General features: G+C 41.1%; 2 protein-coding genes across 4 annotated transcripts in view; one reads left to right on the top strand and one right to left on the bottom strand.

Annotated features, from left to right (window-relative positions):
• The window catches only part of uggt2 (UDP-glucose glycoprotein glucosyltransferase 2), a 32,513-nt gene extending 6,481 nt beyond the window's left edge, over positions 1 to 26,032 (bottom strand). The window contains exons 1-40 of one of the 3 annotated variants that reach the window (XM_088383505.1): positions 25,447 to 26,032; positions 24,620 to 24,702; positions 24,409 to 24,539; positions 23,247 to 23,359; positions 22,907 to 23,084; positions 21,426 to 21,522; positions 21,276 to 21,348; positions 21,059 to 21,159; positions 20,850 to 20,949; positions 20,282 to 20,342; positions 19,939 to 20,030; positions 19,677 to 19,827; positions 19,375 to 19,494; positions 19,179 to 19,264; positions 18,929 to 19,064; positions 18,549 to 18,680; positions 18,290 to 18,454; positions 17,569 to 17,692; positions 17,393 to 17,491; positions 17,067 to 17,161; positions 16,416 to 16,622; positions 13,084 to 13,215; positions 11,764 to 11,894; positions 11,505 to 11,600; positions 11,301 to 11,403; positions 9,981 to 10,060; positions 9,067 to 9,256; positions 8,831 to 8,989; positions 8,670 to 8,755; positions 7,009 to 7,093; positions 6,319 to 6,401; positions 6,135 to 6,215; positions 3,569 to 3,673; positions 3,368 to 3,452; positions 2,748 to 2,930; positions 2,508 to 2,668; positions 2,032 to 2,146; positions 1,758 to 1,874; positions 1,458 to 1,617; positions 62 to 1,292 (exon numbers count right to left, since the gene is read on the bottom strand). In XM_088383505.1, the coding sequence (XP_088239631.1) occupies positions 1,270 to 1,292; positions 1,458 to 1,617; positions 1,758 to 1,874; positions 2,032 to 2,146; positions 2,508 to 2,668; positions 2,748 to 2,930; positions 3,368 to 3,452; positions 3,569 to 3,673; positions 6,135 to 6,215; positions 6,319 to 6,401; positions 7,009 to 7,093; positions 8,670 to 8,755; positions 8,831 to 8,989; positions 9,067 to 9,256; positions 9,981 to 10,060; positions 11,301 to 11,403; positions 11,505 to 11,600; positions 11,764 to 11,894; positions 13,084 to 13,215; positions 16,416 to 16,622; positions 17,067 to 17,161; positions 17,393 to 17,491; positions 17,569 to 17,692; positions 18,290 to 18,454; positions 18,549 to 18,680; positions 18,929 to 19,064; positions 19,179 to 19,264; positions 19,375 to 19,494; positions 19,677 to 19,827; positions 19,939 to 20,030; positions 20,282 to 20,342; positions 20,850 to 20,949; positions 21,059 to 21,159; positions 21,276 to 21,348; positions 21,426 to 21,522; positions 22,907 to 23,084; positions 23,247 to 23,359; positions 24,409 to 24,539; positions 24,620 to 24,702; positions 25,447 to 25,580 (4,653 nt within the window). In that variant the 5' untranslated portion in view covers positions 25,581 to 26,032 and the 3' untranslated portion in view covers positions 62 to 1,269. Of the gene's footprint in view, positions 1 to 61; positions 1,293 to 1,457; positions 1,618 to 1,757; positions 1,875 to 2,031; positions 2,147 to 2,507; positions 2,669 to 2,747; positions 2,931 to 3,367; positions 3,453 to 3,568; positions 3,674 to 6,134; positions 6,216 to 6,318; positions 6,402 to 7,008; positions 7,094 to 8,669; positions 8,756 to 8,830; positions 8,990 to 9,066; positions 9,257 to 9,980; positions 10,061 to 11,300; positions 11,404 to 11,504; positions 11,601 to 11,763; positions 11,895 to 13,083; positions 13,216 to 16,415; positions 16,623 to 17,066; positions 17,162 to 17,392; positions 17,492 to 17,568; positions 17,693 to 18,289; positions 18,455 to 18,548; positions 18,681 to 18,928; positions 19,065 to 19,178; positions 19,265 to 19,374; positions 19,495 to 19,676; positions 19,828 to 19,938; positions 20,031 to 20,281; positions 20,343 to 20,849; positions 20,950 to 21,058; positions 21,160 to 21,275; positions 21,349 to 21,425; positions 21,523 to 22,906; positions 23,085 to 23,246; positions 23,360 to 24,408; positions 24,540 to 24,619; positions 24,703 to 25,446 lie in introns of those variants that run through there. The other 2 variants (XR_015859962.1, XM_088383504.1) reach the window with 2 other exon arrangements.
• The window catches only part of hs6st3b (heparan sulfate 6-O-sulfotransferase 3b), a 43,839-nt gene continuing 41,305 nt past the window's right edge, over positions 25,257 to 27,790 (top strand). Inside the window, exon 1 of the mRNA XM_088383514.1 lies at positions 25,257 to 25,460. Coding sequence (XP_088239640.1) covers positions 25,439 to 25,460 — 22 coding nt within the window. The 5' untranslated portion in view covers positions 25,257 to 25,438. The remainder of the gene's footprint in view (positions 25,461 to 27,790) is intronic.

A 27,790-nucleotide genomic window follows, 5' to 3' on the forward strand; every position in this document is an offset into this window, starting at 1 on the left:
ATGGTGCAGTTGTTTTCACAGACACTTGAACGATGTGAACAGGTGACACGGCACAGCGAAATGTAGACCACTTACGGTTTTATTTAAGACTTTGGCCAAGCTGAAAAACATGATTCATTCCTGAGAGCATAATACTGAGTAACAAAACCTTCTGAAATAATGGCATTCACATTTTTTTTTTTGCCTCTTGATCCTGAAGAGATCATACAATTCTACCCCTGAAATGAATATCAATATTTGGCTGTTTTGTTTTCTGACGAAATGACTTGGGCCATTATTTTAGTAAGACGACAATATGTAACAAAGATGCAATGTAATAAGTTAGAAAAGTACACACTGAACATGATAAACCAGTAACCCTGTCAAGTTCTATTATGCGAGCTAGTTTTGCACATATTGGCTTTGCTTTGACATGAGCGCTGTGATTGGCTGGCGATCCCACCGTTAAGTAACAACTGTCGAACAATCCACATAGAAATGTACAAATAAAGGCCTCCTCTCGAATAGACACCTCCTTCTAAAGGACTGTGTAAAAAAACTCCCAACTAGCCACTTTTTAAGGGACATATGATAAAAAGCATGTTAAGGACAAACACCAATGTGCCTTGATATCAATATCTATATCTTTAAAAGTCTTTATGTGCAGGGGCTGTTGCTAGGCAACGACTGGAAAGGATTTTTTAATGTTGAATAGCAAACGGGTAAGTATGATGATTCATTCTAAATAAAAAAGAAAAAATTATATGCAAAAGAATTTAAAGGTTAAGTTTGTGATTTTTTTTCCTTTGGAAAACATCGACTACTTCTCATACTTGTTTTGTTTGTTACATGTTTTCTCGTAACATGCAGAAAATGTCAATCAAAAATATGCATTCTCCAATATTACTCATAACTTTCCTTCTTTTTCTTGTAGTGGTTTTCTGTTGACATACTTTGTAAGAACTATGATGGTCAATATACCGGACGGTTTGATTGCGGATGAATGGACAAGCATGTTCCAGCATTTAATAATAAAAAAAAAAAAAAAAATCAATTTTATGATAATTAAACAGGATTTCTGTGCAATGTATTCCAACACAATCCTGATTTCCTACCTTTCCTTCACTCTACTTCATGCTTCCAAGTGTGCCAGTAGCAACGTCCCTCTTGGTTATTTGAACGCGTCAGGCGTGGATGGAGCTAATTGACTGCTGCAGCACACGTGGCAAATATCCCAAATAACATCGCCAGTGAGCGTGCAATCGTCAGGTGTCTCTCTTCATCTGTTTGCTAAAGTTCATCACGCTTGTGGCCTGCCAAGGAAAAAACAAGTTTTAGAAGTAATCATTTGGAAAAAAATAGCATCAAAAACAAAAGAAATTAAGAGGCATGCAATGCAATTTGGGGAGGGTAGCAATTATACTTCATAAGAAAAAAATATTTTATGAACAGCTTTCAAGTGTTAATGCTGTGCGCACCTCCGTTTTGTTGCGACCGCGTCCGTTTAGAAGTCTTGACATTTTCCCGCTGTTGGATTCCCTTGAGCAATTGCTTGATTTCATTGTCATAGTCGACCCACTCGGGCACGATTCTCGCCGCTGCCGTCAGTTTGGGCTCTTTGGTTTTGGGATTATTGCACTGCGACACAAAAAAAAAAAAAAAAATGGAGTCAGCCCACTACAGTTCTCACTCAGTGACTCAAATTTCTCTGTATGACATGCATGTTAACAGCCGAATGTCCCTAGTTTGTTTTCCCCTGTCATGGATGCGGCTCTCACCAGGTCGATGGTCTTGGCTGCCACTTTGGAGGCGTCATTACACCACGTCTCACACCACAGCCACTCCTGAGGGAGAGACTTGATGGCCACCTGATGAATCATGTTGTTGGGAAGGTCCTACAACAATAGCAGCTATGAGCTACACAGTCAGTCAAACAAGATCCAATGCAAGAACTAATTGTACCTTTACGAAGATAATAACACTGTGCCGGAGGTAGTCACTTCAAAAATTTCATTTTTTGTCCAAAAGTGATTCATTTAAAAAACACTTTACCTGGTCCAAGTTTGACAAACTATTTGGGTCCTGGCTCAGAGCTTGGTACTGTCCTCGCAGTCTGTCGCCAGCCGCAACCTTGCGGAACTTCTTCAAATCGACCACATAGAGCGCGCTGCGGAGGAAATATGGCGAGAGAGAGGACACGAGGCAGCTGTGAGAAATCTCAGACTAAAAGCCCCATAAAAAAGCACTTAATAAAAGAAAAAAATGACTCGGAGGAGTTGATTCATAAAAGAAAAATACAATGGACACGCTCAGCAAGTGGTAGACGCGTTTATAAATGTGAAGCCACAGTATAGCCTAACTATTAAAATTTTTCTGCAGCCAATGATCGTTTAAAACATCGATGATTCTGTAAATTTATTTTTGGTGATTAAATGATAAATCAGAAATCCCCGAAACACGTTCCATCCTTTTGTGTATAAATTGCACAATAGATAAAAATCTGATATAATTCAGTGGCTCAAGCGTACCTGATGTGGTACTTCCTGTGTCCCAGATGTGACGCCCAGTAGCCGCTTTTCCAAAATCGATAACCGTCCATCTCTGTACGGCTGTCGCAAAAAGGTGTGTAACCATAAGGAGCGCCCTCCAGGTCCAGATCTCGCAACTCCTTTAGATCTGCTCGAACGATCTGTGAAGGGACCCAGACAGGAACTAACATTGACTCCTACCATTGTCACCATCTTTATAGTATCGGTTTTCATGCTGACTTGATCGGCGTCCACGAAAATGATCTTATCCACAGCCAAGGGGAAGAGGACATCCAGGAAGAGGATCTTATAGCCCCAGATGATGCGTTGCTTCTCGGTCTGCTGGTGGAGCCAGCGTGGCCACTTGTACTGAACAAGTTCATACTGGAATCCATAGGACTCTGCCATGTGGGAGATGGTCTCCTAACAAGTCATCGTGACAGAAAACAAATTTGTATCCACCAATCATATCACAACTTGCAAACATCAGTATGCAATAAAAACCTGTAGGCAGAAGTGCTGTGACGTTATTTGAGAACGCGTGAGTTTGTTTACAGATGATGAAATAAAAGTGCATTTGGACCCGCTGTGTTGTTTTTCAAGGTCAGAGACTTCAAAAGAATGATGATATCAAAAGGAATCTTAGAGAGGAATGTGTTATTCAAAGTAGGGTTGAGGCAAAGAAACATCCAGTAGAAGTACTAGCGAGACTGTCATCTTCGTGCTTTGACCGAATCAAAAGGTAAAGTCGCATACACTTAAGTGGGGCACACACACCTAACAATTTTTATCACCATTTTTGCCTTTTTTTTTTTTACCATACTGCACCAAGAAAAGCTAAATGCAGGCCAAAGTGCTACCTTGAATGAAGGGGAGAGATAATTCTTGAGAAACCAGAACTTGACAGGCGTTTTGGTATGGCGGAGAACGGACAGCATCATGATCCTGAAATTGAGACGGAAAGGGGAGGGAGAACTCGCAGGATCAAGGATAAAAAGAAGATGATTTTTAGAGCCTGGAGCGTAAGCGATGAGAGGCTCTGAGAAATAAGGGGCTCATACCGCAGAAAGCGCTCATACAGATGACCGGAGGCCACTGAAAATATGTTTAGAACATCCTCCTTCTTCTTTTCGCCAGAATCCTTCTTGGGGCTTCCTCCTGCGATGCTGTAGACGAGACAACAAATTGTCTTATTTTCCACATTGATGGATGTCTTTCATACGGTGAATCAAAAGTACGCCTGGAAATCGCTGGGCTTTTATGAAGCCGGGGACAACGAAAGAAAAACACTATGTATCACGGTGTGCGACTGTTTGAAGCCAATCTTAAGGGACACATTGGATCAATAACTCTATTACAAAATATAAACAAAACATATTTATAAACGTGGAGTCATTTGAGTGTGATTGGCGATCTTTGTGGGTGCAGAGCATCGTTAGGCTAAATGTAAAAAGAAAAACTGGACTATTTTTCAGAAACATGTCACTGCACTCGCAAAAGCTCAAAGCACATGCATTCACAAAACAAACACTAAAAAAATTCAAACACAAAAATGCTGACATTCTTACTACTTGCATTCAATGACCATTTGGATCAACGAATCAAGCACATCATGATTCTGTGTGCCCGGTATGCTCAAAAAGGACGAAATCTAGCAGGCTGGTAATAAGTATCGATGTTGTAGTATCAGAGCATTTTTACCAGCACAAGTACTAACATACAATACCCGCACTGGCACACCAAATGAAAAGTGACAATTAACTTTTTAGTGAGAACAGACTTGTCTGCTCAACTTGCTTGGCGTATTGGACTTACTTTGACTTTAATGTTATTTAAAACACATGAAACGTCTTGTGAGTAGGAAGTACGCGGAGGGAATAATCTCAAAGCAACCGCAAGGAGTGATTTCGACAATCGAATCTATCCAAGCCATCCATCCCAAGCCGGGACTCCCCCTATTTGTAACATTCGCTCTCCATCCTGAAAACCTTCTATTCCACTTAACTCTCTACATCCAATAACCTCGGCTCTGCTTCAATCCGCACAACCGGATAAGACTAACAGGCAAAAAGTCCTTGGGAACAGAAATGTTTTCCCACAACGGAGATGTGAGTGTGTTGCAAATAATGCAAAGCGTGTGCTGCTCCATGAGACTAAATGCTGGGATATTTCAAGTAATGAGGGAATCATTTGCGCAACATTTCCCTCGCATTCCGCACCATAAACCTATCGCAAATGTAATTTAGTTGCTCCACCGAGGCACGCGGTCACATTTAATCAATTGCAGGAGAAAACCCTCGTGCCAAATAAAAAAACTAGGCGATTTTAGATATCTCAGATATCGGGCATGTGATAAAATCTAACTCACGATATTAACTATCAGAAAGCAAAGGTGAAAAAAAAAAAGGACATTACATCTTGACACAAGATCAAGATTGCCATTTGTATGCACATCGCCAAGATGCACAGACTTGCCTGTGAGAGACCAACTCCTGTGAGAGTTTCAATCAATAAATGACCTTCCTTCCATCTTCTAGAACAAATCCCCTAAAGTAGACCCAAGATTACAAATGATTCACGGGAGCAAGAAAGTCTAAACTCAAGTGTCTATTATATTTTTGTTACATTCGGTAGGACAAGCAGAATAGAAAATGAATTGATGGATTAATTCAGATTTATGGCCCACCTTGTATGTGAACCTACGATTGCAGTTGTATGACCATTACATATGTTCAAATGTGACCAAAAACATAGTTTATTTTTTATTTTACGTTCCATTAAATAATGAGCGACATGCGTTTAAATACACAGTGCTCAAAAATGTTAAGGGCATCATAGCCTGAAAATCCAAAACCAACTTCAAAATAGATAAAATGGTGTTTCCCAGGCAGCCGGCAATTTGCTATGCCATCCACGCGGCTAAGGTCCACACCAAGGCCACAGTACCGCTATAACCTGTTCTGCTCAATGTATCCAGCTGGCATCTTAATGAGACAAGCCATCCACCCGAATTAACCTCCTTCTGCCCTTCTACTACGAGACCACCATGAGGACGCTTAAACTATTTTTTTTAATACAGAAACACAGCTTTCACTAAGCCAGACGAGGTGGTCTGGGTGTCACGGTGACCCCGACCTAACATTTGTTCACCTAATGAGATAGAATACACGTACAAGACATGGGATGAGAGAATATATTGCATAATATCTTATCTATATATAAGATGTAATGCAATCTAGTACCCCAAAAAAAGATTCTTAGAGGATTTATACAGTGGTATACAACTGTGTGTGTGCGCAAAATGTATGTCTAGACATCAGTAGTTTTGTTAATTGCAATATAATCATCACCTTTGACACGGATTCACCTCTGTGTTGAAGACAGATCAGCACAGCGGTGTGAAGCAACAAATAAAAGAAGCACCAATATATATATAAGAAAAAAAAAAGAGGAACAAAATGACTGAAGGTGTTAACTGTTGACTGATGGGTTGCAACCACACTGCCTAGCTTGTCAAAAATGTACTCCAGACACTTCACACAGCAAGCGTTAGGGTGAGCAAACAAGATCACACAATTAGAGAGGGGTTGGGGGAGCACTCACACACAAAGGCTAGCATACACATACCTACAGAAGCACATATTTTTTGCAAGACTAGCTCTTACAGCATAATAATGTAGTCTGGAGCCCGGCGATGAATAAGATCTCCTGAAACCATAACGTGGCATTGACAAAGTTGTTCCTGCCAATCAATAGACAAAAGGAGGGAAGCGCCTCATCCTATGTCAACTAACATATCACACATGCAGACCTTGCTATGGAGTCCCACAGGCCTTTGCTTTCGCTTGTTTCACTTAGAAGATCCTCATTCATCTTGTCTGCCTTTTTCTGCACCTACGTCACAACAGAAAGTTTCGATTAGTTTTTGACCATCATCAAGTTGCACCTCTGTTAGATATGCAAATGTTTATTTGTGTGACTATTAATTCCCACGTCCACCATTATCTTACATAACACTATTATACAGCCTTTTAAAGTTGTCCACAGTAAATTATCTTTGCAAGATAAACATTTATGCAACTGTTAATTCCCATGTTCACCATTATGGAATATAAGACTATTTTATAGCTTACCGTTTACAGTCCTGGCGTTGCTAATTAAAGTTTAACATTTAGTAGTGTTCTGCTTCTTTGCTCTGGATCGTATGCGGAGTATTAAAAGAATTTGTGTTTAGTATACAGTATATCCTGAGTATATTAATGTTATTACCTCCTACATCGGCTGGTTAGTAGGGAGCGCCAAATATCTGAATGGTTTAGAAAGATCTGGAATGAATTAATTCACTTTACATGATTCCTATGGGATGGCTCTTTTGGAATTAGAGCATCTTGCAAATCATATAGCATCACAGAATTGACTGTGTTCAATTTTGGAAGTTCCTCTGTATATCGTAAACTAATAATAATAATACAAAACAACAATAAAAATACAACACACTCACCCTGACTTTAATAATCTTACTGTGGAAACTATTCAGCAAGACAACAACATCACCGTCATCTCCTGGGGAATCGGTTCCATCGTGCCTATCATAAAAATAACAATTGTTACTATTGTTACTTCTGCAAGAAATGATAAGCATGTCATTGAATAGGTAGGTTGGATTGGGGACAAAACAATTATTTTCAAAGACCGCAACTCCATATTCTCAATAATGATCATAATCTGTAATATGATACGTATATCGGTTCAGTAATTCAGCACAATTAATTCAGTTCCAAATTGAAATGTGTTTTATCTTGATTGTGTTTGACGGCGGCCAACAGTGACACTCGGCAGCCGGGGTGACAGTAGAACCAACTTCATTACCCTCCGTCATTATTAAGGAAACACGTATCTTGTGTTTTATCCATTACTACTTCCCATCTGCACTGTATAAGACGGCTGATTTAATGGAAACGTCTGTGCAGTATTGATCGGGTAACACTGGCCTTTCACAGCTATTGAGTTGAAGAGTGGCGACGAGCGTGTTTTGGCAGGTGCGATCTACTGAGTCTAATGGTGACTTATAGTCTACGATGCAGAGTAAGACATTGAGAAGCCTAATAGGTTACAAAATAGCAAAAAATTAAGGTTATCATTATGACAAATGGCTTTGTTTTGGTGAGAACTAATTGCACGCTTCAGTGCCACGGGCAGGAGAACCTATGGCTTTCGGGGTTGTGTAAAAAAGGGTGCAGAAATCAATCTATATGCTTTCTGTGAGAAGTGGAGAGCAGGCCATCTCAATCACGGGTGTCAGGGCGAGGAGGTGCAGCAGCGGCAGAAAAGGGTGCACGGACACTCGGCTCTGATCAGCCACCAAAGCGGAGCCGAGTGCCCGCTAACCACAAGAATAATGACACTGCCAAGGTGAAAAATGACATCACCTTTTTGCTTCACCTGGAGGATTGGGGAATAAATCTTGGCTTGTCCTATATGATTTTCCACAAGACTAGAAACTGGTGCGTGTCCTAAATCTTCCGTGCCAGGGAGGACAGCACCTATGATCCTATAGGGTCATGTAGAAGGGAAGACCCTGTAGACTGTGCACGGATGAGTAGGATTTGGGCCATTATGGCCTTGACAGGAAAGGCTATGCGGTTCTTTGAGAAAGTCTGTCTTTTCAGAGCAAGCTCAAACTCTCTTTGCTCATAGAAATTAGAAGACGCCAGTGCGCTCGTCTCGTACGCGTGTCCTTTCACACCTACGCGTTACCGGCTGAAACATTCTGCTGCACATTGCGGGTTGGTGGATGGCATGACGGGTGACCAGCTGAGCCCCCTCTCCCCTCCTTCCCAATGTCTTTAACAGCAGCGTACTCCTCCTACATACCCCCCCCCCTGTGTTGCACACAACTCCCCGCACTCATCAAAACCTGGAGCTCAGATAGTGTCAGCAGCTCGCCACGTTACCATAGCGATAGGCTTTCATAGCTACCGGTATATGGCAGCTAAAAAGAGCCTTTAATGCTGAGGGGGGTTCTGGTGAAGACACCTAATCAGTCTATTACCTGACCATCTTAAAATAGGTACATGGGTGGAAAAGACGAGATTGAAAATAGGATGGAATACACGCGAGCATGAAACCGTGTCCAAATTTGTAGTGCTGGTGAAATCTTACGAAAGAATCTGATAGATGTCCTCCGATCGTCCTTTACGCAGTCTGAGCAGCCAGGCGCCAGGATTGGCTTTCAGTTGGAAATAGCCCTATTGCAAAACAGCACAAATAGTGAACATCATGGTAACAGGTATGCAGCTATGGTAACCGCGTAAATCACTAACCAGGTTAGCCATGACGATGGTGTCATACATGAGAGGGTCTCGACTCATGCCCAGTGTGAACTGTAGTCCGCGGGGAGGCTGGCCGGTCGACAGGTCGAAACAGTGACCCTCAAGCAAGAGGTGCTCCAGCTCATACTCTGCCGTCACGATCCCGCTCACCTGGCATGATGTCACCGTTTGAATTGTCAGCAAAATAAAAATGATCAACTGAAGGTCAATGAGGGCCAGCGGCATACCTCCTGAAGGTGGATGTTATCCAAGTCATGGGGGCTACGGAGGGCCTGCACCATCCATCCCTCGGGTGTGATCATATTAAGAGTGAGAAGTGGAGATTCGGGAAGCTCAGTGAAGCGAGCCACCGGACCGGGAGATGCCGAGTCGTTGGCCAAAAAGGTGACATCAGACTCCAATACATAAGAGTAAAAGCTGAGGACAGACATGAAATGTCAGCACAAAGAAACAAAGAGAAAATATTTCTAAAAACAAACATAAGGGCTAGCGGACAGAATACTTTTGTTACACAATATATATATACGATGTATTCCAGTCCTCAAATAATTTATTTTGCTCATGGAAATTTATTAGAAGAGGCTACTTTATTTTATCAGATAAAATCTGGTGCAAGCAGCATATGGCTCATTATTCAAGGTTATTTCGAACATTAATGCAAGTGAAAACAACTGCAAGTTTATGATCACCAGGTGGCTCATGTTTAGTGTAAAAGTGATAGCGGCATTGCCTCGTGCTGTGAATTTCAGTTTTTAGTTCTAAAGTGAACTAAAGTGTCAAGTGCGGACATGCTGGCATGATTCTTGAAAAACTCTATTGGAAATTGCGACGATGGTATTGTGTTAAAAAACAAAAATCACTGTGACTCACATTCACGGTGCTCGAAAAGTTACAAGACTGTGTCTGTTTGTTGTTGATTTGTTGGACCTTTTTTTTTTTTTTTTTTTTGGTAACGCGGCAGTACAATTTGCTCCGAGATGCAAGAGCAGGCCCAGAGCAATAAGGCAGCGATATTAAGCAGATTGCATCGGTTTAATCTCGTGGAGTGGAGGAGTGAGGCTGAGATGCTCAGTGAACATTGCGACGACACTCAAACAAGCCTGACGGGAGCACCTAATTACGGCTGGAGCGCCGAGCCTACCTCTTGAGGGGCAACTCGGACAACTTGGCCCGGCAGTTGGTGAACAACCGCAGCCTTAAGTTGACCACTTGACTGAGCACCTGCGGAAGGCCACAAAGGAAAAGAGACTTTTAAAATTAAGAAGCAGAGGCAGAAACAAACAGGCTTGCGTGTGGTGAAGAGCAGGCAGTGGAGGAAAAAAAGAGCTTCATCACGTTCCCGAAAAGATTATTCAATTCACATCTCACAGATGACCTGTACTTGGGTGGTGCTGGTTTGATATCTTCTTTTTCATTTAATACTATTCCTTTAAATTTATTAAGTCTTGTATTCTTAAAAGTCATTGAATTTCATTCACACACATTACAATTTTGGAAGTTCAGCATAAATTGTCTCATTAGCAGTTATGAAACTACAAATTCACCCTTTAGGACAATTAAACGCCTTTAATCTTTTCACCCTCAATTAGAAAATAATAATATTAGCCTACTGCATGTCTAATTATATCTCAGTTCATACGCGGACAATTAAGAACTCCCTCTCACAAAGAAAAGCAGCAACACAAATGAGTTAATGGATGTTTTATTTTACTCCAGCATCGCTTCAAATATTAACTGCCGGCCACTCAGACCTTCCAAATTTCTAGTCTGTGGCGCATATTGGACTTTTTTAGTCTGTGGCTATCAATCGATCCGATCTTCCGGTCCCCAAGCCAAACATTTCCAATCAAGCCCTTACAGCTTGAGCTACTGCTGTTGTGAAAATAATAAATAAACAATTGAATAGAAGAAAAACAAAACAAAGGGTCAGTGGTTTTGTGCACGGGGGCTGCCTCTATCACAACCACAAATCAATACAATATGCCGCCATCATGATTTCTCCTGAACACTGCATTGCTAGCCCGAGAGCACACAGCTAACAATGTCCGCTGACCGTAGCGGATTCATTCGCTGCCTGAACAGAGTGAGTCATATTTTCATATTAACCAGGCCATCTGTGGTGACGCTCTGCAAAATAAGCCCACTGCTCTCTGACAAAGCCTGACAAACACGTGCAAGCTCGATTTGACTTCATTTGTGGGAAAGTGAAGTTTGGAACACTAAACCCTGACTTTGTCATTTTTTATCTTGCAGATGAATATATAGTAATATTTGCAAGTTAGTACTTCATATGGTACAATATACTGGACAGCATAGGCTGTGAAAACATCAGGTGCTAAATCTATCTATCAGCGTTTGTGATGTGTTTTTATGAAATCACAGTAAATCTGTGGTTTATTGCTCCGGAGGAAAAAAAAAACGTGATATACACGGTTTTCATTTGACAGCGCCGATAACTTACAATCAGCAGGGGGGACATCTTCTGCGCCGCCCTGGTGAGTGGGTCAACGATGGCCACCACATCATAGAACACTTCGTTTTCACGGGGTGAGAGCTGCAACACGCTGAGGGCGGATAAAGAAAGGTTAGCCCCAAAGTCTTGTTCAACTTGGAAATACAGTTGGATGTTGCAATTTTATTTCAATTCCCAAGCACAATTGGCCACCTGTGGCTCTCTTTGAGAAAGTTGACATCCCTTCGGAGCTCTCTCTTGGGGGCTGCGGCCAACAACGCGTCAACCTTCATGACCAGGTCGCTGGCACTGAGACAGAAATAAGGAGTTGTATGTTTTGAAATCATGTTTGGACAATCAACAGCTCCGAGGCATACGGTTTATGGGATTCTCAAGCATCCGTCGCAAACAGTTACAGGGCAAATAAAATGGAGGCGAGGGAGAGAAAGAAAAAAAAAAAAAAAAAACATACTGCTTTGGCTTCATCCCCATCAGTTTAACTTGGGCTTTAACTTTCTCGGCAGAGCTGCTCCGTGTAATCTTCTCCAGCAATTGGAAATCCTCTGCAGTGAATTCCTCGTGCTCCTCAAGTGGTCCGAGGATCTGACACACACCACAGGCGAGAATAATGTCGCAACACAGCGTTGACAAAAGGCATTGTTTCCAACTCTGTCAGTTAGTTAGGAACAACACGAGGTGGAAATCGCATAGCAACAAAAATCAAGATATTGTATAATCTGCCCTCTGGTGGAAGAGCATTTAATCGTTGCGCCTGATGCTGACATGGACAAGAATAAAACATACATGATTTGTTGTCGATAAATAAGAACACTCAAACTCATTGAGTCAAATTGGATCATTTCCTGGCGAACTTCTTTCACAACACTCAAATGTGTGGCTGGAAATCACTCGAGTTAGTCTTCAGATTTCGAGCCAATAGAAAACCTGTGAAGGGAGCTGAACCTTCGAGTTTGCAAGCGGCAGCCAAGAAACTTGAAGGATTTAGAGAGTAACACAAGAAGAGTGAGACAAAATCTCTCCTGAGCTGTGTGTAAACGTGGTGACCAACTCCATAAAACGTCGCATCGCTGTGCTTGCCAGCAAGGAATTTTCTGCCAAGTACTCAGTTATGTCTTGGACCAAATACTTATTGATTCACTAAAATACGCAGCATTTTGTATGTTCTAAGTCTGCGTAATTCACATTTCCACTTCGTTTTATGCTGTTTTTATTCTCAAAAATTGTAACCTTTGACTTGACGTTCTTTGGTGAATTGTTTTGGCATCTTTCAGCATGGATAGCTAATGCAAAACCCAATTGAGAATTGCCACAGCATCTTGTCTCATTGCTTTTAATAAATGAACAAACTTTCCCCTTAACAATGTGACTAAAATAAATACTCGTTTTAAACAGTTGCTTTTGTGTTTATATGCAGACCACAATCTCCTTCTCATCCATCCGCACCTCGGAAGGTTGAGTCGAGGACATCTGGACTTGTAATGTATTATTTACTACTTGCCTTGGGGGGATGTTCAATGTAATGTGATTGTAACACAATGTTTTACCCACTTAAATCACCGTGTTCTGCGTGTTTTTTCCCGTCTGTTTTAAAATGAGTCTTTCACCGCAGAATAACGTATGAATGATCATTTGAATTGTGCTTGCCGTCTATTGGCATGGCTACTCCTTACAAGAGAAAATATACAAATGCAGATGGTGACACTTACTATTAGGGTTAGCATTGATAAATAAATGAATGAATTATTCCTGGGCGTATATTCAATGTACTCACCCTGCCATTGCTGATGACTGCCCTCTGTCCCGGACTCAGTTTTAGGACATCCCGGCAGAAGAGCCGCTGACTGCGGACAAAATCTATTTGTAGTGTGTTGAACTTCTTCTCAAAGGCGTCTGTGTCCATGCCCTAAGAGCAGACAAAAAAAAAGGTTTGCTTGTATTGAGGTTGTACTGTACAATCCAATAGAGTAGCTCAAGGACTTTTTCCCTATTACAGCATGTCCAAAACAATATCGGAGCAATTTGCAGGGCTGGGGGAATGATAAATGAATGACAAGGAGGCCAACATTACATGTTTTTTTTTTCTTTTATTATTCACAATAGCCTTGGTGCCTTGCATCGATGTGGCTGTCAGATATTTCAAACACACCGACCAAGTTGTCGGGCCTGGCGTGCGTGTGCGCGCACGTGGAAGTGAGATGAATCAATTTCTAATTAATAAAAAACAACTTTTAATTAAATCTCTGCCATTTTTTGGTGTGTAACAAATTAGGCGTGGGAGTGAAAGGGGTGGTGTGGAGTCAGGTTATTAGTTTCTGCAACGTTCCTCTTCTCAGGAGAACAGGTAAATACCAATAATGTCAGCACAATCCAGTCAGCAAGACTGTCTGGCAGCCAATAATAAACTCATGTCCCCTGACTCCGGGTCTCAACTCACACATCCTCCCATTCCTTACATTGCTATTTCCAGCCCACTCGCACTGCTTAAACTCGGCATAATTGAAGGGATGTTTGTTATCGTCAGTCCTGAATGTACACAGCGCGAGAGGACATTCTCCAGACGGGAGCTTCAAAGCCTCCCGTCACATGATTTGTTACAGTCAAAGCCGGCGCATAATGGCGGCGAAAATGCTCGGACCAGACGGCTTGTATCACTGTCCCGTATGACCAGAAAGGGCAATAAAAGCTTAATGAAATAATGCATTCTGCTGCTCATCCATTCCCGGACACGAGGTTATGCGCCACCGTGCGCCGGCCCCCGTGACAGATGGAGTGGAACTGACAGTGAGCGAGCCTCCCACCTCGACGTCCACGGGCTGCCGAGCATCACACGCACTTCTAAACGTATTCTAAGAGCTGATGTTCAGAAGGGGAATGAGAAGATGGGCTCATCAATCACCATTTAAGCAGACAGGGCACTTCAATCAAGAAAGTGATGTTGGACGAAATCTCTGCGAGCGGCCGCATCGGACGTTTATTATCCTCCCTTTTGCTGTTATGCTTGTCGGTTATGCCTAAAATGCTGTCACTTATTTCACTGATACAGTGGCCCCACGCTCAAGTCGTAAATACACACATTTCACTGACGCTGACTGATTGCATGTTTCACCTGCAGAAATATATATATATTTCCTGAGGCGCTTCCCCCCTGTGCCAGGGAATTACATATTTGACGAGTAAATCAGTTTGCTTCAGGAACATCTCCAATTTCCTTCCTCATGCAGCAGAATAAACGAAACAAAACAAGACAAAAACCCGAGAACATGACGAAAATGAAACAAATGCTTTCATAACAGCTTTTGAAAACCTTCTGGACTCTCGATTCAATTTCACGGAAATTGGAATTGAAATCTAATTTTGGGATATAATGGCAATAACGGCAGCATCAATGTGAGGACCCAGAAGAATTTTGCAGGAAATAATACAAAAATGTTAAACACTGTGAGAGTTTTGGCTTTGTTGATGTGAAAATCACAATGATGATCTCACAACCGAGATTGAAATTATTACGACTAGCTATTTATTTATGCATGTATTTTTAAAAATTTGCCGATTGTATTTTGGTTTCTGTCAGTTTTTCTGAATATTTCCAAAAGAGGCTTCATCGCAACATAGAAATTCAATTACACAATGGCGACACCTCTGTCTAACTTGTTCACAACGGTTTAAAAATAATAAACAGAATCACACAAACGAATTGCAAAGAAGTGAAAATGAGACGTGTTCCATTCTATAGAAGTACGTACTGCCGTAATTCAGAGCAGTTACCGATTTGCGCTGAAAGAAACGCCACTGCAGTCTGTGTTTTGTAAAAACGAGGAAGCGTAGAGGACCGTGGTGCAGTCTGTCACAGTCAAGCGGGAATGTGTGAGGAAAAAGTCACCAGCAGAGAAGCTGCCAGTCAAAAACTCCTTCAGCTTGTACAGGGGGAGGGAAAGCTAAGTCGTTGAAAAGTTTGTTAGTACATCAGGTCCGTCATTGCCTCTCAACTATGACCTATCTGTCTTAAAGTGAGAAGCAGCTCCTTTGAATAACAGTGACGTCACCTCACTGCCAAAAATGGATACGGTTTCTCAAATAGACCGCAGGTACTTTTATTTTGTGTCTGCCCCTCAGCCTGCTGCTGTAAATGCTGGGCAAAATCGTGTCAAGCTGTTCTAGTACCTTAGCTCAAGATGTTTGGTGTTTGATAGAGGATAATTCTTTTGAATGTACTCATCAGAGCAAAAGAGCCAAATTATAAAAATATCACAGTAGAAGCAACACGAGTAACTGATGATAGGCCAAACTGTCAAATCATTCCACATTAAAACAAACAGTGAACCTATTTGTGGTTTGCCTTTTTTTTTTTTTTTGCTTTTCTGCAGGAGCCTCCTACCTTCATCTATTTGCTGAAAAACGTATTTGCGTAATCTCGCAGTTTTTTTTAAGGGCTCGTTTTGTCACAAGATACCTCCGCTAACGAGAAATCGGTGTCAAGGAAGTATGTTGAAGTGCATCATCGCAACTGCTTGAATGAGTGTCAATCTTTTTGCATTTCTGCTGTATCCACATTTTTTGCTGCATTTGCAAGATCAATACCACTTGAGCATGCGTGACGATTTATTACACTTCAACTCAAGTTCAATAATTTAAGGACATATTTTCACACACCACCCCTCAAATTTTTTTTTTACAATTTTCCCTCTCCATTATGTATCTGTCAGGGTCTTCAAGGGGTGAGTAGTTTTTTTTTTAATTCTTATTAGACAGTGATGATCTAATGTTATATAATGCCTAATAATTTGTATATTGCGGGCTTAATTCAATTCAATTTATTCATGTCAAATATTAGTTAACCACCTTGAAAGCGGCCCTAAAATTTACCATACAACCACATGTGACACTCCTCAGGCACCTACTTAAAGCTTATAGTTAAAATCGAGTCAATTTTATATTTCTTCGGTCCCATCTAAAGTGTTGAAAACGGCTTGCTCTCTGATGAGACTTAATAGTTAAAACAAACCGTTTAGCCATTTTGGGGCTCTCCTGAAAAGTGATGAATTACAAGGACTCTGCCCGATAGCTGTGAATTATGCAAGACAGTTTAAATGTTTCTTCCTTTACCTGCAGGAGCAAGTCCTTCATCTTGGTCCCCTGCTGGAGTAGTTGGTGACTTTCCTCACTTGCAAGTTTTTGCACAAACTCAGCTGCAGCTTTATTCTTTTGGGTGAGGAGTGAAGCCCAGATAGCCCGGTACACGGCCGTGTTATCTTCGTTGGGCCTTTCGCCGGGATTATCCATCACCCCCACACGCACTCCGGGGCTGGTTTTCTGTTTGCGTGCGTGCGTGCGCACACACACACACACACACAAACACACACACACACAGAGACACACACAGAGACACACATACAGTACTGCAGTGAAGTAACGCACATCTATCGCACATTTTATTTCGAGCACGGGTGGTGTTATTCAGGCAGCACACAAGAAATAAGTGTTGATTGGTTGAATTCAACGTTTGGTTCCCGACATATCGGAAATGCCTGGCGGCTATTACATATAATTGAACGATAATCACTTATGAGAATATATGACTTGGCTTTTTATTTTGTACACTCAACACCGCAGCAGCCTCAACGGCTTAATTTAATTTAAAGACAAAATTCATCCATCCCCGTATGACTTGAATTCCTTTGAAGATTATGAATCAATATGAGTGATTTATACTTATTACAATATTTTCGATCAATGTGGGTGAAGTTACATACATACCAAATGTTTAAGAGCAGCATGCAGCAATTTTCTTCCCGAGGGTTTCTGGAAATCTCCGACAATCCACATGGTCACGGCGCTCATGCCGTCCTCATCTGAGGGAAAAGACAAACATCAACAATGACAACTGTAGGAATTTAACCTAATGATAATCAATAATAGAACAGCTAAAGATTGTTTTGATTTGAATTGTAGACTTGCTTGGTGTAACATTTGCATTGAACTACTTTTCATGGTGATGTGAGTCCTATGTAACAAAAGATGTATAAAAAAATAAACGATAAAATATACTGTATGTTGGTGAAACCACGAATAAAAAGCCTCACCATTGTTAGTCAGGTATTTCATTCTCTTAGCCGTCACAGCCGTCTTGTCTCTGGAGTCCAGGAATGAAAACATTGTTGCATCATCCCAGTCACTTACAACTGCAGAACAAAATAAAAACAATTCCAGAATTATCATAAAAGCATCCAAATTGAACTTTTTGTGGCGGTGAGGTCACCTGGAGAAGAAGTGAAGTCTAAGTACTTCCGCTCTGTACTTAGAATGAGTGGATTCATTCTGGGTACCACATTGGCTTGCTCCATGAGATAATCCATCACATCTGTTCCCTCAGTCAAGTGACCCTACAAAAAGTAGTTGACTCATTACGCCATACTGTGAGCTATTTAACCACGGCGCTCAGATATTAACTTTCCTGATTGTTTGGACAATCATGATTTGCTTTATTTTCATGATGCCTGCAATTGAATTTATTTCTTTTCTTTCTATTTATTGTGAACTGCGAGAAAGCAACTCCCAAATGAAGAGTTCCGACTGTTTTTCTACCATGACTATAATAATAGTGTGTCTATGTTTATGATGACCCTGATGTACAGTTCATTTGACAGTAGTCAAACTGTTTGCACAGCGGCGTAAGAACAATATTTTGTTGTGACACAGCACAATAAAGCTTTGTTACCACGGCCATATAAAATACAATTTTTATTTGATTTATTTATTCATGGTCTTGAAGTGTGTTTCAGACATTTACGACTGTAATTAAGCAGTATTATTACTGCCTTAGCATAGGCAAGTGACGCAAATTCAAATTACATCACCACGGTAGGAACAGATCTCGTAAACCGAAATGCCCTTATAACAGTACATCAGTATTTTTGACTGATTTTTTGCGATTTTATGTGGCCATCCGCTGGGAGGCTGACCATGCGGTGGAGTCATACCGTGAAAACAGCTTTCTGGAAGGCGCTGGTGGAGTCCATTATGTGTTGCAGGATGACGCTCTCCAGTTCATCTGGTTCCATCTCAACTGGGCTCAGGGGGACGCCGTTAAATAACGCCAGCGGAAGGTCACCTAGGCCACTCTTTCTGTAAAAGAGGGTGCCGTCCTGGGGCACATAAAAAACTGATTTTCAATACGTACTTTTCACGACTAATTTCTGACTATAAATGCGAATAAAAAGACACCATTTATGTTCTTACCTTCCTTCCTTCATCATACTCTGATTTGGCACCTAGAATCCTTTCAGCGTTGGCTTTGGGGAATTTGCTCTTCAGGAAAGCAGTGATGGTGTCAGTCGTCAATGTGTCCCCGTCCTTGACTCTGTTGTACAACTGCATTGAAGTGACAAGTTGGATGAGATTTAATTGTATACTCACTCCCCCCCTCCGCCTCCGTCAACAATTTCCAAGAACCATTTGACAGAGCACTAACACAGGAAATCCCGGGAACCCACAGAGTAAAAAAAATGACACGATGACCGAGGCTGCGAGAAAACGACTGAGCATACGGTGAGGAAAGTACTTAAGTTATTCCAAACTGCAGTGCGAACAACAGAGATTTATATTTGCGATACACTTACCGAGGCCATGGATATCAGGGCCTGGGATAAATCATACTCGTCCGCGATGTAATTCAGGAGTCGGTAAAAGCCAACCCCCGCATCCGAGAAGCCATCAATCTCATCTTGGGCGTTGACAACAAACACATATCCAATTCTGGCCATAGTGAGCAAAACAAGTATTCAATTTGCAGATGAAATGAGAAAGAGCGCCTTGGTGAGGATTATAAATGCACAAAGTGGAGTATGAAACAGCAGCAGATGCACCGACCTCAGGGGGATCTTGTGTTTGTAGAACAGCCCGGCAAGTTTCACCAGCTCGACACTTTTCGCCTCAACCGGATCGAGGAACAGAACCTACAAAACGTCCCAAGCGAGGTTAGGAAATGGTGGTGTCAGACTTGATATAAAAATGACAATCAACAAGTGCCTCTGAGGATTATGTGAATCAAGTAACGTGACATCACCAGGTTGAAGAAATTGCGTCTGATTTGTCGGATGACTCCTGGAAAAGTGGTTCTCAGCAGCTCCTGGAATCCCGCTGGCCAGCTGCTGTACATCGGGTCCTTCTCAATGTCGTTCATCCACTGAAAAGAGAACATTGAAGGATGAAGTCGATCTAATGAGGATGGTAACATTCGGATATGCTTGGCGCATCCTGAAATGAAAGACTTCCAAGATTCTAATTTAAAACGATTTCTTGGCAGATGATTGATTCCCTATTGTTAGCCGCTATGCGGTCCGGGACTTATGAGTCAACGCAACGCACCATTATAGCTGGATGTCTGATATTTAAGGCATAGCTGTCTGCCGCATGGTCCACAGGCAATCTCAGCAGCGTGCCCTGACGCTCTACTTTTACACCCAGGCTGTGAAGACCTTCCAAGACCTTGGCCTCGCCTCTGAGGATCTCCAAAATGCTATCAATGAAAGATGACAAGGAAGGCGTTTTAAATGGCATCAAACTTTTGATCATGTGGCAACAGGAACACAGAGCGGGAGGATAAGTAGAGGACTGTTTGGAATACTACCTAAAAGGGTCATGAACATCCAGATCAATATGCAGACCATTTATGAAGAGCTCACTGTCTCCTGGGTGAACACCAATAGTCTCACTCAGATACTAAGAGAAAAAGCACAAAGAGTTTGTTGATATTCAGAATGGTTTTTTTTCCATTTTATCTCAGAAAGAAAAGCTACATAACAGTCTGCACATAATCAAGGACCAAAGTCTGAAGAAAAAATGTTGACGATGTCACTACAGTTATTTCAGATAGAGACCAGAGACTCCTCATCTAACTTGTGAAGCAGTATCAAATCAAAGTCTTTTTTTTTTGTTGCAGTCATGTTTGGACACAGTTTAGGATAGCGCACCTTTTGGTTCTCCTCAATTTCTTTTCTCATCTCGTTCTTTACAGCCACTCTTGTCAGTGATCTGTGGGAATAGTAAAGCGGTACAGTAAAGCATACGCTCGCCATCAGCCTTTATCACACCCGCGGCCGGCAGTAAAATGACAGTTTTAATCTCTGAAAAACCTGCACGCCCTCAAGAGGGTAAATCTGTACGCAAATCCCCTGGAAAAAAATAAACAAGTCTAACTCATCACTTTTGCTGTTTTGTTTTTAACGAGAAGAGCAAACACAAGCCGGCATTTTAGCATTTAAATTAGAGGTCACGCTGTACAGCAAACTCGTTCATAATTGTAGTGGAACCTCCAAAATTGAACACAATCTTGTTAATCACGCTAGCTCCATATTGTTTCAATTTCCATTTTTTTAAACCAGTGAATTTAAAACTAAAATAAAGTAAAACTACTCACCACCTGATAGAGTTGTATGTTAAATTTTTGATTTTTTGGAAATGAAGAAGTGTGTTGTGGGGTCTAAAACATAACATTGACTCAAATATGTTAACTTGTAACACAGTGATGTATTTTCTAACCTTGCCTTGCGTGGAAAATTTTGACTGAGGTCTCGCATGACCTTCAAAGCATCAAACTTTGTTGCAGACAGCACTCTGGCAGCCGCTTGGAAGCTGAGATCTACAAGGATCAAGTAAGTTAGAGTTAGACAGCACAAATTTTCAAATAAAAGAAGACTCAAGTCAAAATTCTTATTATTACATATTCTGGGCCAGTATTATGGGACTACCTTGCAGCTCCCACACTTTGAGAGGGGCCATATCGTTGGTACTATCAAGTAGATGTTTGCGAAGTTCGCCAAGTTGCTCCTTGAGTTCAGGATAAGATTTCCTTGACAGATTCAAAAGAAACATTACAATAGTGCGATTGAGACAACACTTGTATAGTATTCGTCTAGCATCTGTGTACCTAATAAAATGGCTCAAAAAACAAAAGACAATCCTTACTTCAATGTTCCAAAAAAAAATCCTTGGACTTCATCTTTATCATCTTCCTCTTCCTGTATGATTGTCTTTGTGTCTGGAAAAAAAAAAAAAAAAGTGTTGTTAGGGACACAAAAGGTTCAACAAAAAAAATTTGATCAACTGCAGCCCGACCATTGACTTGGGTGTCGTCCACTGCCTTATACTCTGTGCTTTTTATCGCCAACTCCACGCCGTAGCCCGATAAAAGGATCTTCTGTTGCTTTGGAGCCTGTTCAAATGAATATGGAGCAAATGATTGCAACAAAAATATAGAAGTTTCTTTATGGCTATTTCAATTAAAGTTGCTGTGGCTGGCCTGTATGGCAAAAAAATCCAGACATGCATTGTGCAATCGGGAACAGTAGGAATCCGTTTGGAAAAAATGATGCATACGTCTTTCTAAGAAGTGCAACATTTAACATGTATTTGGCGGTTGATAGGAGACGGCAGCTACTCCAAAGTGCAATGCCGAAGAGCAAACTCTATACTTTGGTGCAGGTGAATGATGCTCCTGTCCAACCAAGCGAACCATAACGCTCCACCGATCGGCCTTTCACAACCCTTTCAAGACCGGCCTTAATAAACGGTTGACCACACCTGAATGGGCGTGGCCTCTCGGATGCATCCAAAGTATTACTTTGCCGTAATCTAGAAAGCAATTTCAATCCCTTCAGTTCAGGCAGCAGCGCTCCAAAACTATTCCTCCACTCAGAACATTAAGTCTACATACAGGACACAGTTACCTTGACACCCGTGTCAGAGTCATATCCTTGCACCATTAAAAGACCCACTGTACACCCCAACCCCTGGCTCTTCTTCAGTATGGCTGAAAGAAATATTCCTTTTCATATTACTTTCTTTTTCCAAGGGGACGGCACAAGGCCAATACGGGTCAAAACAAATGGCTAAATCAATGGAAACAGCTGAGAATGGGCATGAATGAGTTCACAGTCATGTTAACCTTACTCATATAACACAAAGTAAACATGTCGTTTTTCGAAACTGTTTGCGTCAAAGATTGGTGTGGCGGTCGAGAGAAACGAGGAGCAAGAAGAGGCCTCCTTTTTAAATAGACGCCAGACCCCAATTGTGTTGAATGGATCGCTCACTTGAAGAAAAAAACAAAAATAAACTCAAATAAACAACCACGGCTTAGGAAATGGATTTTAAAAAATAAAGCAAAGAAATTATAACATTAAATTTGAACAAATAATAACCTCTCCTTTAATAAACAATTTACACTTGGTACTACAGGTACAACAACAAAAACTTTGAAAAGGAAAATCTGCTGTGTTAAAAGATGCAAATAGATCCAATCAAGCCAAATTAAACTGTTCCATTTGAAAATATATTGAGGCACATATCGAGTATCATTTTATTGGACAACTATACCGTTAAAGGAAATGCACATTTACAGCAGCCTACTGGCAAGTTCATTCCTACTGTAAAATAAAAACAAGAAACTCAATTAATCATTCGCTCTTAAGATTAGCCAGACCATATCAACACAAAGTGCAAATTAAATTGTTCCACTTTATTTATTTTGCAGCAGGAAGGAACTAATAAGTGAAGAACGCTAGTAATCTTATGTACTCCATGACCCGGCAACTTACCGCCACAAAATGACGCAGCACATACGTGAGAGCGCCCCCGTCAGCCTTCTCTGATAGCACGGTATGAAAGGTGGTGAATTCCTTGGTACCGATCTCAGCATACAGGATCACGATTGGGACGTCTGTTTTATTAGCCCCGGGATATATGTGATCATTCTTGTACAAATACGGATGGGGCCTGCAAGCGTTTGAAAAAGCACCACAGAAAATTACATTTCATTCTTCCAAGGGCAAACATGAACTCGAAGTGAGTGTCAAAGATTTCCAATATCAAATTAACTTGGGGAAACTTTTCTGCTGTGTAGGGCCGCACGGGGTTGGCGGTGTCACTTGGATTTACCTGCCTGCAGCTGCCTTCAGAAGCTTCTTGATGTTCTTTGTACTGCAACTATGTTGGCCGTGAATGGAGACAAAAGCTGGACAAGCCTCAGGTGGCGGTTCATCGCTGGCTATCTGTGAAGTACGAGACATGAACATAGAAACGGTACTAACAGTCTCTCGTGTCTTTTTGGATTACTTTTGGATTGTATTAGATTGTAGTTTGTAGTAGTACATATTCAACAAAATTAGTGGTATTAAAAATAACTTAATTATGTTCACTAACATCTTTCCACACACCATTAAGAGTGCACTAAAGACTGAAGTGATGTTAAGTGTTTATTTATCCACTTCATTACTTATTTATATTTATTGCATACTGTTAACTGTATGTAAAACTACTGTTAGTGTATAAAATTTATTTTAGTAAACATTTTGGGTGTCTGGAACAGATTCATTGGATTTGCATTATTTCCTATGGGAAATATTACTTTATTCTTTGTACTGCAGTATTTAATTTTAGTCAGACTTCAGTCTTTAGTCAACATAACATGCATGTCTTTGGAATGTAAAAGCTGCAATACCTGGAGAAACCCCAAAGTCAGAACATGCAAACTGCGCAGACGCAAGAGGAAGAATTCGAAACAATTATAAATTATTAATCCCTTGCATGTGTATGCAGCTCATACAAATAGTTTATACTACAGGCAAAATAAATTTGTACAACAAGCATACCTATGAATGAAATGCTGTTACAGACCAGGGGGTGTTTTGGTTTTGTTTTTTTACATTTTACATGGTGTGTGAGGCACTGAAAAGCCTGCGAGCATCAAGTAATATTGCAGCATCATTCAAGATAATAATCGCTGAACAGTTCAATTTCAAGGCAAATAATTCATCCAGTGTTTTTGAGAGTAATGACTTAGTGGTGCCAAAGCAATTGTAAGTAAAGAAGGCAGAGGGCCCAGGTCATGAATTCAAGGCTGCATACAAAAAAAAAAAGCTTATAAACTGTGTACCATACCTGTCGTACAAATTGTGTGGGTATATTTAACTATGGCATGAATAATTATGCAATAATTTAAACGGCTCCCACTGCGCAAAGTCATATTACCAGGCTGCCAAAGAGACATCATTAAAATATTTTAGATTTCACGCAATTATAATTTGTGAACATACAGTACCTGCTGGAAGGCGTGAACAGCTGGCAAGTAGAAACGCAGCGAAAGAGCGAATTTCAGCAAGTTCACTTGAAGACCTGTGAGAAACTGGTTGGCTTTTTTAATGATAAGGTTGTAGTATGTGCGGACAGAATCTGGCATGGATGAGAATGTGATAAATTAGTAATGAAATATGATGTAAATGGAGGTCAATGATTCAAACTTAAGCGCATACCTCCTCGCTTGAAAGCGGTGAGCTCTTTCACAGTGTCGACAAATTGCCAGAATTTCTCATTGCCATCCTCTCCAATAAACTCACTGAGAGAGGAGAGGGAAAAAAGATTGAATACATGCAATATCAAATTGTCTTGGAGCAACATATTACAGAGCGAACCTTAGGATTTGTATACAGCAAGGTTTCATCAATAAAATACAGCGTAACCTCTGAGGTCAAATGCATCTTAAGCAACTGGAGTTTGACTATCATTTACTGCAGGGGTGTCAAACAAATTTTTGTCGCGGGCCACATCGTAGTCACTTTCCCTTGGAGGGCCATTATGATTGTCAACGTCTTCTATATAGGCTACAAAACAAACTGATGAAGAACTAGTTTTAAAATCAGAGACGAGTAAAAACTGTTCAAATATTTTAAAAAGACGAATTGCAAGTAATATCTTTTTTTTTTTAAATGTGAAGACAATTTGTAGTTTTTGTCTTCGCGGGCCACATAAATGATATGGCGGGCCGCATCTGGCCCCCGGGCCTTGAGTTTGACACCTATGATTTACTGGGGGAAAAAAGTGCCTTTTAGCCATCGTTATACGAGTAAGTAAATTGTGGCAGATTAATTCTTAATCCAATTTTGCCATTTGCGTACTTAGTTCATAACGTAACAATAGTAAGCATCAAACGAGCTAGTTCCGGGGAGCTTTACCTGCCGGTTGATAAGACGCACCTGTAGCTGAAGTCAAACTGCAACAGGACTTCTACTTTCTAGACCTTGACTTAACACCTCTCAATTTGACATAACTAAAGGTCTCATGGGTCGAAGAAGATGTTTACCTTGTCTCCAAAAGGTAAGGAGTCGCATGCCACTTGGCTTTAAGACTTGCAGTGACGCCTTTGGATGCAGATGCCGTGTGTTGCATGATCATGAGTAGTAGCAGGGGCTGCAGGATAATAGTCCTCATCTTCATTGTGTCAACATCAAATTGTATAAAACTGCATAGAGAGCAAGCGGTCCAGTCCAGCACAGCTTCCACGTTGTGCCACGTAGTTACTGAAGTTACAGCCTCAACTCAGTTAGATGTCAAACACGTTCAGTCATTTTAGTGAAAGTGCCGAAAGAAGTCACAACTGCAATCCGAGCGAAACTGACTCATAGCACCGAACCAGGCAACTCATAGTACACTCAAGTTGAGTAATTCCAACTTTAACCAATTGTAATGACGAAAATACAAAATCAGCAGTGATTAAAGTTGCCAACTACAAACACATTGTGACAAAGTTGGACGTTATAGCCATCATCCTACTGATCGCTGTATATCCGTCCCTCTCCACGTTATTGATCCTGACCGCTACCGTACGGAAGAGAATGACTTTCGCTGTCTATTTTTAGGCATCTATTAGCAACCATTGATGTATGCTAGCAACCGGTACAGCTGGCGAGATAGAGTTTGCCGGTTTAGGTCCGTTTAAATTAATTTTAATAAAACGTAATGAAGGATAATATGACCTTATGTGTATTCTTCTTGTAGTTTAACTTTCGTATCCGACACGATTATGCCAATAAAGAATAAGATAGGTGTTGTTTTGAACTGTTGGTAGACGAATTCAAACAGGCACAGCAATGGTCAACTACTGAGGTCCTTGGAGTGCAACTCAAACATTTTCCCACCAAACCGCTTATTGGTTAATTCATCCATGTGAGGATTTGTGACAGCATTTGTGCATGTTTTTACCAAATAAATAGAATTGAGAGAGGTAAATTGTCCTTTAGTTGCAAAATATTTTAAATAATAATGAACATAACCATCAGGGCAAAATGAAAGAGACAGACAGACACTGAGCCAACAAGTTTACTGAGCAATCAAGAAAGTGCTGTTTCTATAAATGCCACTGGCCAAAATCCTCCATAAAACACAAACACACATTTAAAGGGAGTTCCCATAGAGATTGCATTGCATAATCAAATATTGCACCAACATTTAATCACCAAGCATCTGAAATAAAACCAGTGTCTTGTTGTGGGTCACATCGCCAAGCACGTTTTCAGAATTTGGCAGATAATTTAAGACAGAAGTCCCCCTCATTTGACCGAAAATAAGTACCAGGCTCTGTCGCAAATTCCGAGAGAGAAAAATGAAACGCGAAAAGGATCCAGTTCACAACAAAAAAAGGTTTAAAAATGAGCAAGAGAGTCTAAAATGCACATAAAATTAGTTGGTGCAGGGAATTAAAAATCAAGTTCTGCAGCAGTGCGGTCCTAAGCAGTACCGTAAATAGAAGCAAGTGGGCTGCCTACATCTCAACATGTTGCCACACTCATGTAGTTAAGACAGCCAAAACAGGCCACAATTAGTGTCAATGAAAAATGACCACTTGTTAAGGCAGAAAGAATTAGCACAGCTTTTGTACCGGATCTCATTTGATTGTGCAGATGTATAATGACTGCAAGTAATGACGCTTCACATTTCCATCTGAAGGATGGTTAAAGCCTTTGCCCAGCGAGTCATTTTGAAATCTCACAAGTGCTATGTGGCCTGTAGCCCTACTCATTTGAATGGCGGACTCGTAGCATTTTCACAATGTAAAGCTGCAGAAATTTAGTGGTAATGCTCACCTGAAATCAGAGACTAGTAAAAACTGTTCAAATATTTTACCAGTATGGCTGGTAATAAAATTTGGTAGCAATATTTCCTAAAAGTGAAAGTCATTTCTAATTCTAGTAGTGACACATGGAATCAACTTGTCTTCGCGAGCCACATAAAGTGATGTGGTGGGCCGTATCTGGCCCCCAGGCCTTAAGTTTGACACCTATGCTGTATCTGGTCGGACAGACAGATACATACATAAATGCATGTATGTATACTACATATAGTATAAGTGGCTACATATGGCATGGATCGATTAATGGTGTGATTGATTTGGTCAGTTTCTATGACTTTTTAAATATCGCATTGAACCTGTTTTAAAATGAGTGCGTGTGCTTGTATGTGCACGATGTCTCGACGCACCCTGCTAAACGAGATAATGGGACGATGGCAGAGACTTTCAATGCGCGTAAATACGCACACACACACGGGCGCGCACACACAAGCGGGCGATTAGTGGCCTCCCGTGCAGCCAGTCAGAGAGCCTCAGCAGCCGGGGGAGGCTGAGGGATGCTGTGGGTGGTTGGTGGAGG

Source organism: Syngnathus floridae, chromosome 8, assembly GCF_059516105.1.
Source record: "Syngnathus floridae isolate MCC-2025c chromosome 8, RoL_Sflo_1.0, whole genome shotgun sequence".
Classification (NCBI taxonomy): Eukaryota; Metazoa; Chordata; class Actinopteri; order Syngnathiformes; family Syngnathidae; genus Syngnathus; species Syngnathus floridae.